This window comes from Eublepharis macularius, chromosome 18, assembly GCF_028583425.1.
Source record: "Eublepharis macularius isolate TG4126 chromosome 18, MPM_Emac_v1.0, whole genome shotgun sequence".
Lineage (NCBI taxonomy): Eukaryota > Metazoa > Chordata > Lepidosauria > Squamata > Eublepharidae > Eublepharis > Eublepharis macularius.
Genome location: NC_072807.1, coordinates 32,330,292 through 32,345,089, shown reverse-complemented (window position 1 = coordinate 32,345,089; position 14,798 = coordinate 32,330,292). Strand labels below are relative to the sequence as shown.

General features: G+C 46.1%; 1 protein-coding gene across 6 annotated transcripts in view; it reads right to left on the bottom strand.

Moving 5' to 3' along the window:
- Positions 1–2,562: 2,562 nt before the first annotated feature.
- CD276 (CD276 molecule) overlaps positions 2,563–14,798 on the bottom strand; it is a 31,568-nt gene continuing 19,332 nt past the window's right edge. For all 6 annotated transcript variants that reach the window (XM_055003026.1, XM_055003025.1, XM_055003027.1 and 3 more), the window contains 4 exons: positions 8,088–8,228; positions 6,904–6,942; positions 4,749–4,784; positions 2,563–3,360 (listed from right to left, as the gene is read on the bottom strand). In XM_055003026.1, the coding sequence (XP_054859001.1) occupies positions 3,338–3,360; positions 4,749–4,784; positions 6,904–6,942; positions 8,088–8,228 (239 nt within the window). In that variant the 3' untranslated portion in view covers positions 2,563–3,337. The remainder of the gene's footprint in view (positions 3,361–4,748; positions 4,785–6,903; positions 6,943–8,087; positions 8,229–14,798) is intronic.

The window sequence follows — 14,798 nt, the reverse complement described above, 5'->3', positions numbered from 1 at the left end:
ACTCACTAGGTTGGGAGGATGCACAAAAAAGCAGCTATTCTCTGGCTGCGTATGGGATGATGAACACTTAAGGCCAGGTCGGTAGCCTCACTAATGTAGGCCGTGGGCTGACCTGAAAATACGGCTACACAGCAGACACGCTGCAATGAAATTTCACAGATTAGAAAACTCAGCTCCTTCACTGCGAGGCCTGAACTTCAAACATTTCCTTTGTGGATCTACTGCATTGCAAAAATAAAATTTGAAAAACTGGAAAATCAAAGTCTGGTAAATGTTCGAAATAATCTGCAAATTCAATTGGGGCAGGAAACTGTAGCCAGGATGTTGGCTGGAATGGGTTGTAGAAGCATATCGCTTCAGTCTTGGCCCATCTACGCTGGCTCCCAATTTGTTTCTGGACCGAATTCAAGGTGCTGGTTTTGACCTTTAAAGCCTTGTACAGCTTGGGGTCAGCATACCTGATATCCTGAAGGACCACCTTCTCCCATCCACTCTGCTCATCTTCCGTGGCCTACTTCTTGTGTTCCCACCTTCTGAGATTAGGTGAGTAGCAACCTGAGAGAGAGCCTTCTCAACCATGGTGCCAAAACTATGAAACTTTCCCCAGGGATATTCACCTATCCCCTTCCATCTCTCCAGTTTCAATCAACATAGCCCAGGTGCAAAATAATTTTGCACTTGTAGCACTTTAGAAGCCCTGACCTGGATAGCCCAGGTGAGCCTGATCTTGTCAGATCTCAGAAGCTAAGCAGGGTTGGCCTTGGTTAGTAATTGGATGGGAGACCTCCAGGGAAGACCAGGGTTGCAGAGGCAGACAATGGCAAACCATCTCTGTTAGTCTCTTGCCATGAAAACCCCCCACTAGGGGTCGCTATAAGTCAGCTATGACTTGAGGGCACTCCACCACCAGCAGCTGGTTCATTTTGCCCTCTGCCAGCCAGTGAGTTGCTGCCCATGAGAAAGCGAGGCAGAACTGAAGTCCTTAGAAACTGTCTAGTTGGAGATGCGAGGCCGTGTGCTGAAAATCAAGTTCCCAGTTCTGATTTATGGTTTAATTTCTTGCCAGTACTTTCCCAAAAGTCCTTGGCCGAGTCACATTAAAAATGAGTAAAAGATCCAGTTAGAAACACAAAAAGAAAACAGTAGTAGTAAGTATTAACCTTTCCTCAACCGGATCAAGAATAAGCTAAACTCATCTACTGGGGAAAGGCACAAAGGTTGAAAAATTTGCACACTGTCCTTTTGAAAAAAAAAACATCAGTTGTGGGATTACTTCCTGTCGATGATGTATCCTGAATTCTCTTCTCCTATTGGTCAGTTCTCAGATGTCATCCTTACACATGTGTCTTGGATGACAAGGATCAAATATAGTTTTGTGTTCACATAATCTTTTAGCTAAATCATGTTGATCCAGAGATGCAGAGACCCCAGAGAGCAAAAAATACCAAAACATCTGGTTAAAAACACCATTTCCTGCCCCTACTCCAACCAGGCATTAATAAATCCAGAAATTATATGTAATGTCCCTGAAAATAGGATACATTCTCCAAAAGAACTGAATCCAAAAGTCACCAAGTACTCCAAATTCTATCATTTTTAAATATTTATTTTTGTTAAGTTCAAATTGTAAAAAAAAACACCCCCCCCCCCAAAAGCAAGTTACTAGCCCTCTTTAGTCCAAAAAACCATGAAAACTGTGGGATTGTGGAACTTAGAAAACAGCAAAATCCTGGGTAAGGCATTTAGTAACCCATGGGTCAGCTGAGGTCACAGTCCCATCCAATTATTCCTATATATCTACTCAAATGTGAAGAGCTCAATAACATTAAGGCTCTCCTATCCCCCATTCTTCGAAGGTTGGATGGGCAGATTTTTGTTTTTGTTAAAATTCAGACTGGATCTATGCAAAATTTGCTAAATGGAGAAATGTTTGAAGACTCAAGCTGTTAGCTACTGTTGGGAAGCATACAGAAATGCAAGAATCAATGTGAAGGCACTCATAGATTTACATGATCTCCACTTAGGTACCCCTAACAGCACAATGAAAAGGGCAGAGGGGTAAGCCAGCTAACCAGCAGATTTTCCCAGCTCCACCCATTAGCACCATCGTGAACGATAAAAATGCATAAAAGGAAGGGATTCCTTTGTATCCCTCCTGACAATGGAGTTTTACCTAACCAGGAGTAACCCAACAGACCTCAGTGGTTAAATGCCTGGATGGGCAGAAAGGACCTAACAAATAAACATCAAGGCAGAATTGATAGCATGAACACCAGCACAGCCTCTTGTGCCAGGAAACAGCATGGTATAGTGGTTAGAGTGTCAACCTAGGACTTGGGAGACCGAGGTTCAAAACCACACTTTGCCATGAGGTTTGCTGGCTGACCTCAGGCCAGAAACTCTTCCTCAGCCTAACCCACCTCATGGAAATTGTTGCAAGGACAAAAATAAGGGCAAGGCCACATTGTCCCATGTACTTCTTGCAAACTAAAATGGAGACAAAATTCTGCCCCTGAAAGTACAATTTACATTGCTGAAAGGGACAGGAGGGGGGGGGAGATATAGCAATTGTACCTTGGACGTCTCTGTGCCAAAAATGTGCTCCCATCATTCGTAAGAGTGTCAACCAACCCTGTGTCGGGTTGCCATTTTTTCCCAAAGGGAGGTAAAAGTGATTGTTCGTTTGCGTACAATCTTCACTGTGTAGAATGGATTCTTGGCAGCTCTCACAGATGCCCAGTGATTTCCACCCCCACCCCTCCAAACACACACAGACAAAAGGAAAAAATGAACCCTAGACAAGATCACAGACAAATCCGTAGCACAAACTCAGGCCTTCAAACAGCTCTAAATACTGCCATCTCACTTGCCACTGCGCTAAGATACTCCGTGATTGCTGCCATCCTCTATGGTACACGGATATCCGAATTGTTCCAATCTGGGTGGAACACAGTTCCATTTTGTTTCAGTTGACGTGGCTTATTGGTGGTGGGTGAACTGGCAGCACAGCACAAAAATAAAAACCGGGAAAGGGAGGCTCTAGGAGCTGGGGTTGCAGGACAAAGAACTGTAAACAGTATTCCACTCTATTTCTAAAAGCAAGACAAAAGTCCTGCATTGAGACAGCCAGGTGGATCCAGGGTTCATCTGCACATACGAGAACAAAGGAGGGTGGGGGGACACTGCAGCCAAATGGTACCAAGCTGCAAGCTCCAGCAGAGGCGGCGTTCGTTCCTTGTTTTGCCCACGGTTTCCACATTGCCTCTGCAGAGAAGGATCCGAGGGGATGCAGTCTGTGACCTCCAGGGTGTAGTTAGCAAATCTCCTTCCATTCGTGTCAGTCGATTTCTTCCCCAATGTCTGGAAGGAACAAAACAGAACCCGTACTGAAATAAACAAGCTGACTGAAGTGGAAGGAAAAGAAGATTTCAAAAGAGGGAGGGAGATCGGTGAACCTCTTGCAATCCACAAAAAAGTGGCCAATATGAGGCTACTCCAAAGGTCTTGCGTGATGCTTTTACCGCCAGTGGGGTTTGGGAAACCTGATGGGAGGAACACACTAAGCTATGATTGGTTGCAAACCGGGACATCTCTCTTAGCTGAGATGTACAAAGGGTAGGGGAGAGAGGGAAGGTCACAAGGAGGGAGATAATAGAGATTTATAATATTATGCATTGGGTGAAAGAAGTAAATAGAACTTCTTCCCCTTCCCATTAAAGTTGCTGGGCAATAGCCTTAGCAAATAATCCAGCCGGTAGGCTCAATTACAGAAAATCTACTCTAGTTAGAAAATGTGCATAATTTATCAAGTGCAAAAGTGCAAAGTGCAATCTATCAAATACATATACAATAAATAATCAATAAATATGTACAAATTCATGCAACAATTATTTCAAATCCGCAATCCATATACAGCAAGAACATTTTCAATTTTAGCGCTCACATTAGCAGCAATTAAACAAAGTGCAGTTATCAAAGGAGTACAGGCAGATGTTGCTGTGATGAACCTAGATGATACAAGGTAAGCGATCACCGGTCCCACGTAGGGTATGAACACCAAGGGGCAATAGCCTTAGGCAAAATCATGCTAGGTAATGGAAAACATGCTGTAGAAACTTAGGAACAGGTTAGGATACAAGCTACTGAAACCCAATGTGGATTTTGATCCCTTTCTCACTAGTTTAAGCAACTGGCAATTTCAACAGGGCCCCACTTGAAACACATACTTACATCTAATTATTTTGTGTTCAACCCAAAGAGATGATGGAGCTGCCGATTGGAACCCCATCAGTGTAAATGAGGTTGATGGAGAAACGTCGGGGTTCAGAGGTTTTTTAAATCTGCCCCATGGGCCAAGCACCAAGACTGAAACCGCCTGAGCTTCTGTGGGTCTCACAGTCAATAGGCCGCCCGGCCACAGTGCACCCTGGGCTATGGCCCAGCGCTATCCAAGATGTGCAAGCAACTTCCTACATTGCCCTTCCCTTAAGAGGTCTCGCGCCCATCACAGCGTGGCGCATGAATTTTTGCACCCCGACAAGATCTGCAAATTGAGCTCTTGTAGCCTTGACTCCTGTTTAAAACATCAGGGCAGGACTTGGGAGAGGGGAGAGAGCTCCCAGAAATCACATTGCCAGAGGTTCACAAAATTGCAGAGCCAACCACATGCATATATGCACATATTTTTTGCTTCAGAAATGTTCTCAGCCTCACTGGGCAAGCGGGTAACTGCCCTGAACATTCTCTACCTTCTTTGATCTCCACGTTCTTCAAAGGCTGCAAAGCTGTCAGAGGATGGGGGAGGGGGAGACAAAAAAGAGAGATTATTGGCCCCAGAGCACAACTCAAAGTAAAACAAGCTGAAGAGAACACCAAGCATCTTGGCCGCCCTGAGCTGCTTTTCGGAAAACACACAGTCCTGCCTCACCCTGCTCCAAGCAGCTTCCACCTTCTGCTGAAATGGCCATCTTCAGCCAGCATTGTACGGCCCTCCGCTGGACACCGGCAACTCAGGCTGCCTCCTTCTCCCCCCTCGAGACCCGCTCTCACCCCATGAATCCCTCGTCTCAACCCTGGAATGCTCATCTCCTAAGGCCAAATACGTGCAATCAGGGCTTTTTTTCCCTGGGGAAAGAGGTGGTGGAGCTCTCTATTATCGCATGTGCATGTGCAAAGTGTGCACACGCCACCGGAAACACATGATGACATCAAAGGAAAGTAGCTTTCTCTTCCTTTCTTCTCCCTCCCGGCCTGCCTCTCAGCCAGCTAGGCGGCAGTGGCGCCTCAGGAAGGAAGGTAAAGAAAGGGAAGAAGAAAAGACATGGAAAAGGAAAGGGAGGGAGGGAAAGAAAGAAGGAAGCAAGGAAAGAAGGAAAGAGAACGGGAGGGAGGGAAAGGCCAGGGAAGAGGCCGAGGAAGCAGGCGGCCCGGGAGAAGCTCCACCCGGGGAGATGGCCCACAGGTCTTTGGGTGCCGGGGGCGGGACCACCAGTCACATGGTCTTTTTTTAGAGGTGCCAGATCTCAGATCCGGTGACATCACGGTAAGAGCTTTCAAATTAAGAATAGGATGTTGGACATCAAGTGCCAGAAGTTATATAGTATGTCTACCAGAACCTGTTCCCCCCCCCCGAGCTTTGAGATCCCTCTCACTGTAGGAAGGATGGCTCCATATTTATCTCCTTGCAAGTTCCACATGAACGTAGGGCGTTTTCCTTGGCTAGGTGTAACACTTTGCCGCCCACCATTTTATATGGCAGATTTAACAGGACACCCTATTCAACCAGATTTTGCCTATGTAAACAAAACTGTGTTGAGTCAATTACACATGTTCTTCTGCATTGTCATCTGTATGTTGATAAACGTCGCACATATTTAAACTCTGTTCTAGCTAATAGGACGGACTGCCCTGATTTGGTCAAAGTTTATAGATTGTTGAGGGATTCTTTTCTTGAGGTAACCGAGAGGCTGGCTAAGTTACTCCATGCTGCTTTGAAGTGGCATCAAAGATTATCACAGACCTAAGTTATGATTGCTTTTTCCTTTTCTTGCATCTGTATTTTAATAACTTGAATTGCTGATATATGCCAATAAAGGCTAACTTGACTACAGTCAAGGCTCCCTTCTTCAGATACAACTGAAGACTCTCAAAAGCTTATACCTTGAAAATCTTCTTGGTCTCTAAGGCAGCACCAGACTCAAATCCTGCAGACCAACACAGCTACCGACCAGAACAATTATCAGTGTCTTTCAGCGCATGTATTCACCAACATCTGTCCCCATTTCTATACCTCCACCTAATTCTGCAGCTGGCACTAGGATACAGGTAGACAATAACGCCCGGAGCTACTGTTTTTTCGAGGGATTAGAACTCAGCCAACCCCAGTGCAACGTGCCTATTGTTGTGCTCAGAGCAGATAAAGGGAATTGCCGAGCTTATAATTAATCCATTTTATTACAGCACAGTGCACCTATCACGCTTTATTAAAATGATAATCCAGTTTATCACAGGCCTAGCTGGCTGACAGTCTGCAGCGCAAGGGAATTCTTAACTGCAAGCAAATATTGGACCTGGGGTCAGAGGCACTGGGGCTGCAGTGGGGCGTCCGAGCGCCTGCCTTGCTCGCAGGAAACCCCACAAAGCTCAAGCTCTGGCGTCTTTGGTTATAGAAAGTATCTTAAGGCTCAGGTGCTAGGAAAGACCTCTCTGCATCCCAGACTTTGGAAAGATGCCTGCAGTCAGAGTAGACGATACCGAGCTAGAGGAACCAGCAGTCTGATGCAGCTTGATCCGCTGCCAGGCGTTTATGTGCAATGGTGCTCTAGCTGTGGAAGAAGAAATCATTGCCAAAAAACCACACTGGCTCAAGCAGTTCCCATAAAGAAAGATCAATGCCAGACCAACCTGTCTTGGGTCCTTCTCCGTCATCTTGCTCCTCTATCCCTGAAGACACACAAATTAAAGGGTTTTTAAAATGACAAAAAACAGAATTGGTCAAGGGGCAAACATGCAAAGCAGTGGTGCTTACTCCACAGCTCATGGGAGCCACGTTTGAAATTACCATCAATCAAAAAAGGCCACATTTCAATGTCTCCTATGATGCTTGCACCACAAGGAGGCTGCCAGCTTACCTGTTCGTCCAGTGGCAGCTCTTACAAAGTGGGAACCACGTGCTAAAGACTTTCCTGAAACACGGGGCAAATAACACATTGGGGAATGGTGCTCAGAAGAGCCAGAGGTGGCATATTAAAGAACCACACACGGCTCTGAAGCCACTGGGCGAGCCGTAAACAGTCTGGTGGCACCTGAAGGACCAGGGCATTTATATAGGCTATACCTTTTACGGCCCAGACTCTGTCAGATGCATGAGTTCATCTGGCACTGGGAAGTTTCTGTCACAACAAATGATTATAGTCTTTTCCTTGTGTTTTATGTTGTGGGGGCGGGGGGGAGGAACACATCCATTTCATAACTGACTTGCTCAGCAGTTCCTATCGAGAAGAAGAGGATCAATATCGGCCTACCTGTCTCAGGAAAGAGATTCATTTCTCAACTGACTTTTCTTCCACAAGCTCTCATTTTCAGACAACTCCAGATATAAATATAGGGCCCCAGGGCTTTTTTTCTGGGAAAAGAGGTGGCGGAACTCAGTGGGTTTCCCTTGGAGAAAATGGTCACATGGCTGGTGGCCCCGCCCCCTGATCTCCAGACAGAGGGGAGTTGAGATTGCCCTCACGCGGAGGGCAATCTCAACTCCCCTCTGACTGGAGATCAGGGGGCGGGGCCACCAGCCATGTGACCATTTTCAAGAGGTTCCGGAACTCCGTTCCCCCGCGTTCCAGCTGAAAAAAAGCCCTGTAGGGCCCGCATCTCTTATATTATGAAGAGATTCCACCCCAAAGCAAGTGAATTTTCATCCAAGACTGTAGTTTGTGCATATTTTAGAAGAAAGACGACAGGGCTTTCTCATTGTTTCAAGGTGTCACGTTCTAAACCATGCTCTCCGCTTTGAGCGGGTGGGGCGTTGGCGGGGCAGACTCTTAAAGGAACACAACCGGTTGCGGAGCAAGTTCACCCCTCGTATTTACCAGCATTCTCTTTCTCTTCTTTGCAAGTCTGACGGATTTTCTTCTGACACATGTAGGCCAGGGCACCCAACAACACCAGGAGACAGATGGCCAGCCCCACGCTTACCCAGAGAGCCACAGCTGGAAACATGAGATGTTGGCCTAAGCAGAGGAGGGATAAAAGACACACCCTTATTGGAAGAAAGAGGCAAACAGCCACCACCGGCGGGCTACAAATACTACAGTTCCCGTTCAATGGCCCGTCAATTTTATTTTTTAAAATAAGAACCTCTGTTTTGTTACAGTCACAGAAAGGCTGCACTGTAAAAGCTGCTAAGATGGAATTCATTTGCAAAGTTGACACCATCAGCCCAACAGTGACTGGGAGAGGGTAGCTCAATGCAGAAAACAATGGCCCTCCCTTAGAAGTTTATATACACCAATCATCACACAAGTCTGAGTGCGTGATACAGAACCTGGCCGGAACCTGCACATTCAGGAGCAGTCAACCTCTGAATACCAGGCCTTGGCCTCTATTGCCCTGTTTGTTGGCCCTCCACAATGGTTTGCCACTGTGTGAAACAGGATGTTGGATTAAATGGACCTTAAGGAAGGATAAAAATGTGGCGTTAACTAGGGCAGAAAGACTATTATGCAAGCAAAAACAGCATTACAGTTCAAGTCAATCACATGCGCATGTGTTTATAATGGAAAGGTTTCCGTTTCCCAATTGCAGCGCTTTGTTATCATTATTTTTTATTGCAGAAGGCATGAAAGAGTAGGCCTAGGAGCAGCAGGGGATGGAACTGGCCACTCTCTAGGAATTGTGATGCTGCCAGCGGCCTGCAGCTCCCGGCTAAACGCCTTGCCCAGCCGAGCCGAGAACACACGACAGCTCCCTCCAACCAGTCTGACACAGAGGTCTAACGATACCAGTGGACACTTCAATCGCCGCTTTTCCACCAGGCGCCAGAGAAAGCCGGGGAAACAGCAGGCTGAATTACCCCATAAAACACTTCATTAACCTTTAAATAATTATGCTAATAAATTCAAATCGATGCTGATCTGTCACTTGGCGAGGAGAGGAGCCTGCTTGGCTAAAAGGGTACTTTAAAACATGACAAATCCGTGTCGATGGGTAGTTCCTCCATATCGGACAGTAGGGCGGGAGGGGGGGGACGCAGGCAGGAAGCATCCAAACTGCCTCCTGGGATAATCATGCAAGCATCCGTTGCACTGCATGCGCACAGAGGGTTGCGGCCGCTTGTGCCTGCTTTTCCAAGCAAGCCTTTATGGGAGAGAGGGCAGCAAAGACTGGGCTGGAAGGACCCAGGTACCAGATGGAAGAGGTTGGCTTTTCCTGGTTTCCTCCTTTCAAACATCCTGCTGGGCTCACAATAGTTTTGCTCTGTGCTAATTTGGTGGGTTGGTATGACATGGATTTTGTTCTTGTCTGGGGGATTTTGCATGCACCAATATGTGCGCACGACTGTTTTCGGCCATCACCAGGCCTGATTTAAAGCATGAGACTGACATGAAACACAGTTTCCCCATGCAACTTTGCACAAGGTGATTTGACGGTGCTGCAAACCCAAGCAAGGAGGCCGGGCGTGCTCAGTTTGCATGCCACAGATGGGCAGTGTGCTGCAGTTCTCACTAAATGCTCCGTTGCACAAGCTGCAACAGAGTTCAAAGGAGAGCCTGACCCCATGCAAAATAGCAAAGAGACCAGTAGCACCTTTAAGACGAACCAACTTTATTGCAGCATAAGCTTTCGAGAGCCACAGCTCTCTTCATCAGATCTGACGAAGAGAGCTGTGGCTCTCGAAAGCGTATGCTATAATAAAGTTGGTTCGTCTTAAAGGTGCTACTGGTCTCTTTACTATTTTTCTACTACAGACCAACACAGCTAACTCCTCTGGATCGATGACCCCATGCATAACTACACAGGCACATGGGGACGTTTCCTGCCTGGGCAACCAGTTGGGCTCCCATTTTTATTCCTCCCTTTATTTACTACCGCAAAAATACAAACTTAATCGATACCTTACTTCCCTCCCCAATGGGGACCCCAAAAAGCTTATAACATTCTTCATTCTCATAACAGCCCTGGGAGGTAGGTTAGGCTGAGACTGTGTGACTGGGTCACCCAGCAAATGTTCACAGCAGAGTGGGGATTCGAACCTGGGTCCTCCAGATCATAGTCTGACCCTCTAACCCAGCGTGCCTCAACATGGGTGTGGTTGCTGTAAGGCAGGAGTTGTTATTGGCTCCCCTCATTCAAAAGAAAGGTCTTTCCATGGCTGCAATAGCAGCTGCAGTTATTGGAGGTAAGGTTGCCAGCTTCAGACTGGGAAATTCCTGGAGATTTGGGGGGGGAGCCTGGAGAGGGTGGGCTTTGGGGGGAAGGGCTATTGATTATAGACATATTTTGTATGGATTGTAATCTATGTTTGTATATCCTGTATTTATTACACTCAGATTCTTTAAAATACTATATTGAGGTTTGCACTTTTTCATTATTTTCTATTGTGAACCTTCTGATATATAGATCCAGAGGAGTTAGCCGTGTTAGTCTGTAGTAGCAAAATCAAAAAGAGTCCAGTAGCACCTTTAAGACTAACCAATTTTATTGTAGCATAAGCTTTCGAGAATCACGTGATTCTCGAAAGCTTATGCTACAATAAAATTGGTTAGTCTTAAAGGTGCTACTGGACTCTTTTTGATTTTGCTTCTGATATATGAATCGTTATTTTACTGAATGATTCCATCAGCAATCAATATAAATGATTATCGCTTTGATCTTGTGACTAATTAGTAAGTAGCAGAAGGTTGGTAAGCAATTGAGCTCCTAGTTCCATTCCCCCTTCGAGCTTTCCTTTTTAATCCCCAATCTCTTTCTCTCACCCTTTCCGCACCCTGGAACTCCTTCATTTCTTTTTATTTCCTTCCGGTCATTCTTTCACAAAGAAAGAAGAGAGGAATTGTGTTTGGCCCCGTCTCCTGAAGAAACCGTTTAGGGTTTGGCTCCTCCAACTCCAGCAGAAGCCATTTCACAATAGTGCTGACTACACTCTCTCAAAATGTCAAGGGTGCCCCTAGGCGCAAAAGACTAGAGACCCCCCCCCACTCTAACCACTATACCACGCTGGCTCCTCAATCAATTAGCTTAAAGAGGAAATTGCAAGGGACGGTAGTTGCAGGTGGAGGATCTGTCTGGATCTTCCCCCCAAATGCCACCATGGGGTGGGGCAAAGCTAAGTCCTGCCTTCCAAATGGTAAAGGTGCAAGCACCGAGTCATTACTGACCCATGGGGGGACGTCACAGCATGACGTTTTCTTGGCAGACTTTTGTTACGGGGTGGTTTGCCACTGCCTTCCCCAGTCATCTACGCTTTACCCCCAGGAAACTGGGTACTCATTTTACCGACCTCGGAAGGATGGAAGGCTGAGTCACCCATGAGCAGGTTATTTGCCAGGATCGAACTCAGGTCGTGAGCAGAGCTTGGGCTGCAGTACTGCCGCTTACCACTCTGCGCCACGGGGCTCCTCCTTCCAAACGGTAGCGCATTCATATTGTCAAAAGAGCATCATCCATTTAAAAAAACACTTATTGAATCGTGCTCAGCTTAGAGCTACTAAGTACACCTAAAAACGAACAATAATGTTTTTAGAGTAAGCATATTAGGTACTAACAGTAAGAGGACTCTCAGGAAGTCTGGTATTCTCTGGGCAGCTATTTACATGCGAAATAAAGGAATACCCAGTTGGCAATAAATGTTTCTGGTTGGACTAATTCTTTTGATAGCTTAATGAGTTTTTCCATCAGTGTGTTACACCAAACCCTTAGATACCATTGATGGATATCAAGGGGGAATCGGCTGTTTTCCAGCAATGTGCTATCGCCAGGATTTTCTAAAAAAAAATTCCAGGAACAGTTACGATTGCTATATCATAAATAGTTTTGGAAGGAGCTTAGGTGGAGCAAAAACAGTCCACTGGGTGCCCCCATGGCCCTACACTGGTTACAGCTCTCCATAGACCTGGATGACGCATGCCAGGAAGCTGCAACAAAGCACATTTGCAAGCGCATAGCACAGTGGCTCATACGGGGCCATCTCATGTTCAGACCAATGCTCCGTTTTTCTCCGTGTAAAGTTAACCAACAGGAATTTATCTCATGTTCGAAACAACTCTACTGTTTTCACATGTATTTTATTAGCATATCTCAAGTTAAGGCCATGTTGAACAGCCTTGACAAACCATGGTTTAATTTGAGTTTTTAGAAAAGAGATGGTTTAAATTAAGGTTCTCAAGGACTCATGGCAGGTGGGAAGTCATATTCTCTGCTCCGGCAGCCATCTAACTCTTGAGATTCTTTTGTATTGTCTCAACCCTCATCACTCCTAACCTGGAGGTTTTTTAAAAAAGAAACCCCAATTTTTTAAAAAATCAGATAGGAATTACAAAACCCTAAATCACAGCCTGAGTTAGCTTTGGTGTGTGGATTTTTTAATCTGTGGTGTGGAGGTAGGCCCTTGTATAGAAGATATATTGACTTAGGGACAACAGAGAGGGAGAGGATATAAGAAAAAGACTAATAAGCAGAAAAAGAAAAGAAGAAACGGGGGAAATCCAATTTTTTGACAGTTAAAAACATGAAGTATACAAAGTAATTAGAACTTCTGGTTGCTTCATTTGTGCAAGTTTTCCCGGTGCAGAATGCAAGATGGTATTTTAGCACAGAATTTCAGACACACACACACCAATTAATTCTCAATAGGTTAAAAGACTGACATCTCTCTAACAGCAGTGGCTGCCATATTGCTTTGCCTGCGCAGAGCAAACGGTTTCCCCCCTCCAGGTGTGGAGTGCGCAGCCGTGCTCCATTGCCATTCAAGCAGCACGGTGCATTTAGCCAAAAGGTTTATGCTCCTGGAGGGACCCTCTTTCACAAGCCAGCAATCGCTGGGCCAAGGATAATTAAACACTAATTAATGTTACCTGCAAACGTACAAGGTTACAAAGAGCTCAAGGGTATCTATAAAACCCAAGATAGCGTGAAGTCAACTGGAAGCCGCAAGGAACCCAGACAAGTCCCTTCAAATGAGCAAGCCATCTCTATAAACCATTTTACAGGGAGATCAAACTTCGCCCCAAAGTTTTATCTGTTAAGCCTTTAACCTTCAGCAAACTGAATTGGGAGGAAAATTGGATGGAAATAGGCAAGGCTTACTTCAAAGTTAAAATGGAATTCCCTTTGTACCAGAGTGGCATTGCCAAAGAGGGCCTGGGGCCCTTTAGAGAGAATGGTTTTATTATGTGCCACATCTTTACTCTGACATCGAAAACATCCACGTGATACATTTCCTGCAGTTTTCATGTTATTCCTTTAGAAAGCGACATCCATGTAAACGGAACCAGCGATACGCAAAAGGACAGGTCCTGCCCGGAGGAGCTTACAATCTAAATTTCAACTGAGATCTGGCAGATCGAGGGAATGAAGAAACACACCCTGCTAAGACCTGGGCTCTCTTCCTCAGACAAGTCACTTAAGCCTTCGTGGCATAATCCACAAATGTACCCAAGCAAGGTGGTTTGGGGAAACCCAAGGGGAACCAGCGCCTAGCCCTCTCAGCAAACATCCAGGAACTAGAAATATTTCTTGAGCAGAGCACGTACGTAACACCAAGCTCCTAAGACACACACAAATGCGGTTGCATGCAATATCTGTGCAGCACTAAGATAAAAAAAAGTACCAAGTCAGTGCCGGTACAGCCCCTGCCCTCTTCTCCCCAGATCAGCTGTCCCTCTCTGCTAGGCCTGCTTGTAATAAACAGAGCTGAAAAAATCTCTTGCTGAACTAGACATTAATTGTCAGGAAAGTAGCTTTTCTGAATGATGATGTTGGTGCCGCGTGGAGCCTCCTCTACAATAAACAGAGCTTAATAAAGCGGGCCCAGCGATCTTTATGATCTGTTTTCCCATCTCCCTCTCCCCGCTCTTATTATCGGAGGCTGTCACCAGCCGGCAGAACAACCCTGAGCTACACAAGAGCCATCAAGCATCCAGTTCTCAAATGCCAGAGGCGCCCAGGCAGGCCTTCAGCGTGCCAAGGAAGTAGCAGAGCAAAAGCAGGGCTCCGAAGGGGGCAGGGGACAACATTCCCGGGCCATGACCAGGGGGCAAGATGGGGCTGGTGCATGGTTATCAACTCCCCCTCCCCTTTTTGGGTAGAGAAGGGTTAGTCTATCTGCCTAAATTACCTTCCAGAATTGTTGTGAGGATGAAATGGTAAGGGGGGGGGACCATGTGAGCAGGAGGGAGGGATGTCAATGTGAAGAATCGAGGGAGGGGATTTTTGGTACGCAGAGGAGGAAAACAAAACCATTTTTAGTCAATGCATGGAAACAGCAAACCACAAGGTATGCTTTCCAGCAATATTGGGGCTGGGTGGTGCAGGGTGCAGGGGGAATCTTCGTCTGGGCAGGAGGCCTTGGAGGCTTTCTAGCACATTTGAGTTCCATTCTTCCTCCAAAGGGTTCAGAGTGGTTCTTCTTTCTCTGTTTTATCCTCACAACAGCCCTGCAAGGTAGAAGGCGGAAAGTGTGCAACTCGCTCAAGGTTATCCCCCAAGCTTCCGAGGCACAGCGGGGATCCAAACCTGGGGATTTGTTTATTTATCATTTGTTATATTTCGACTTGCCCCAGAATTGCAAAACCAAGCGTCCC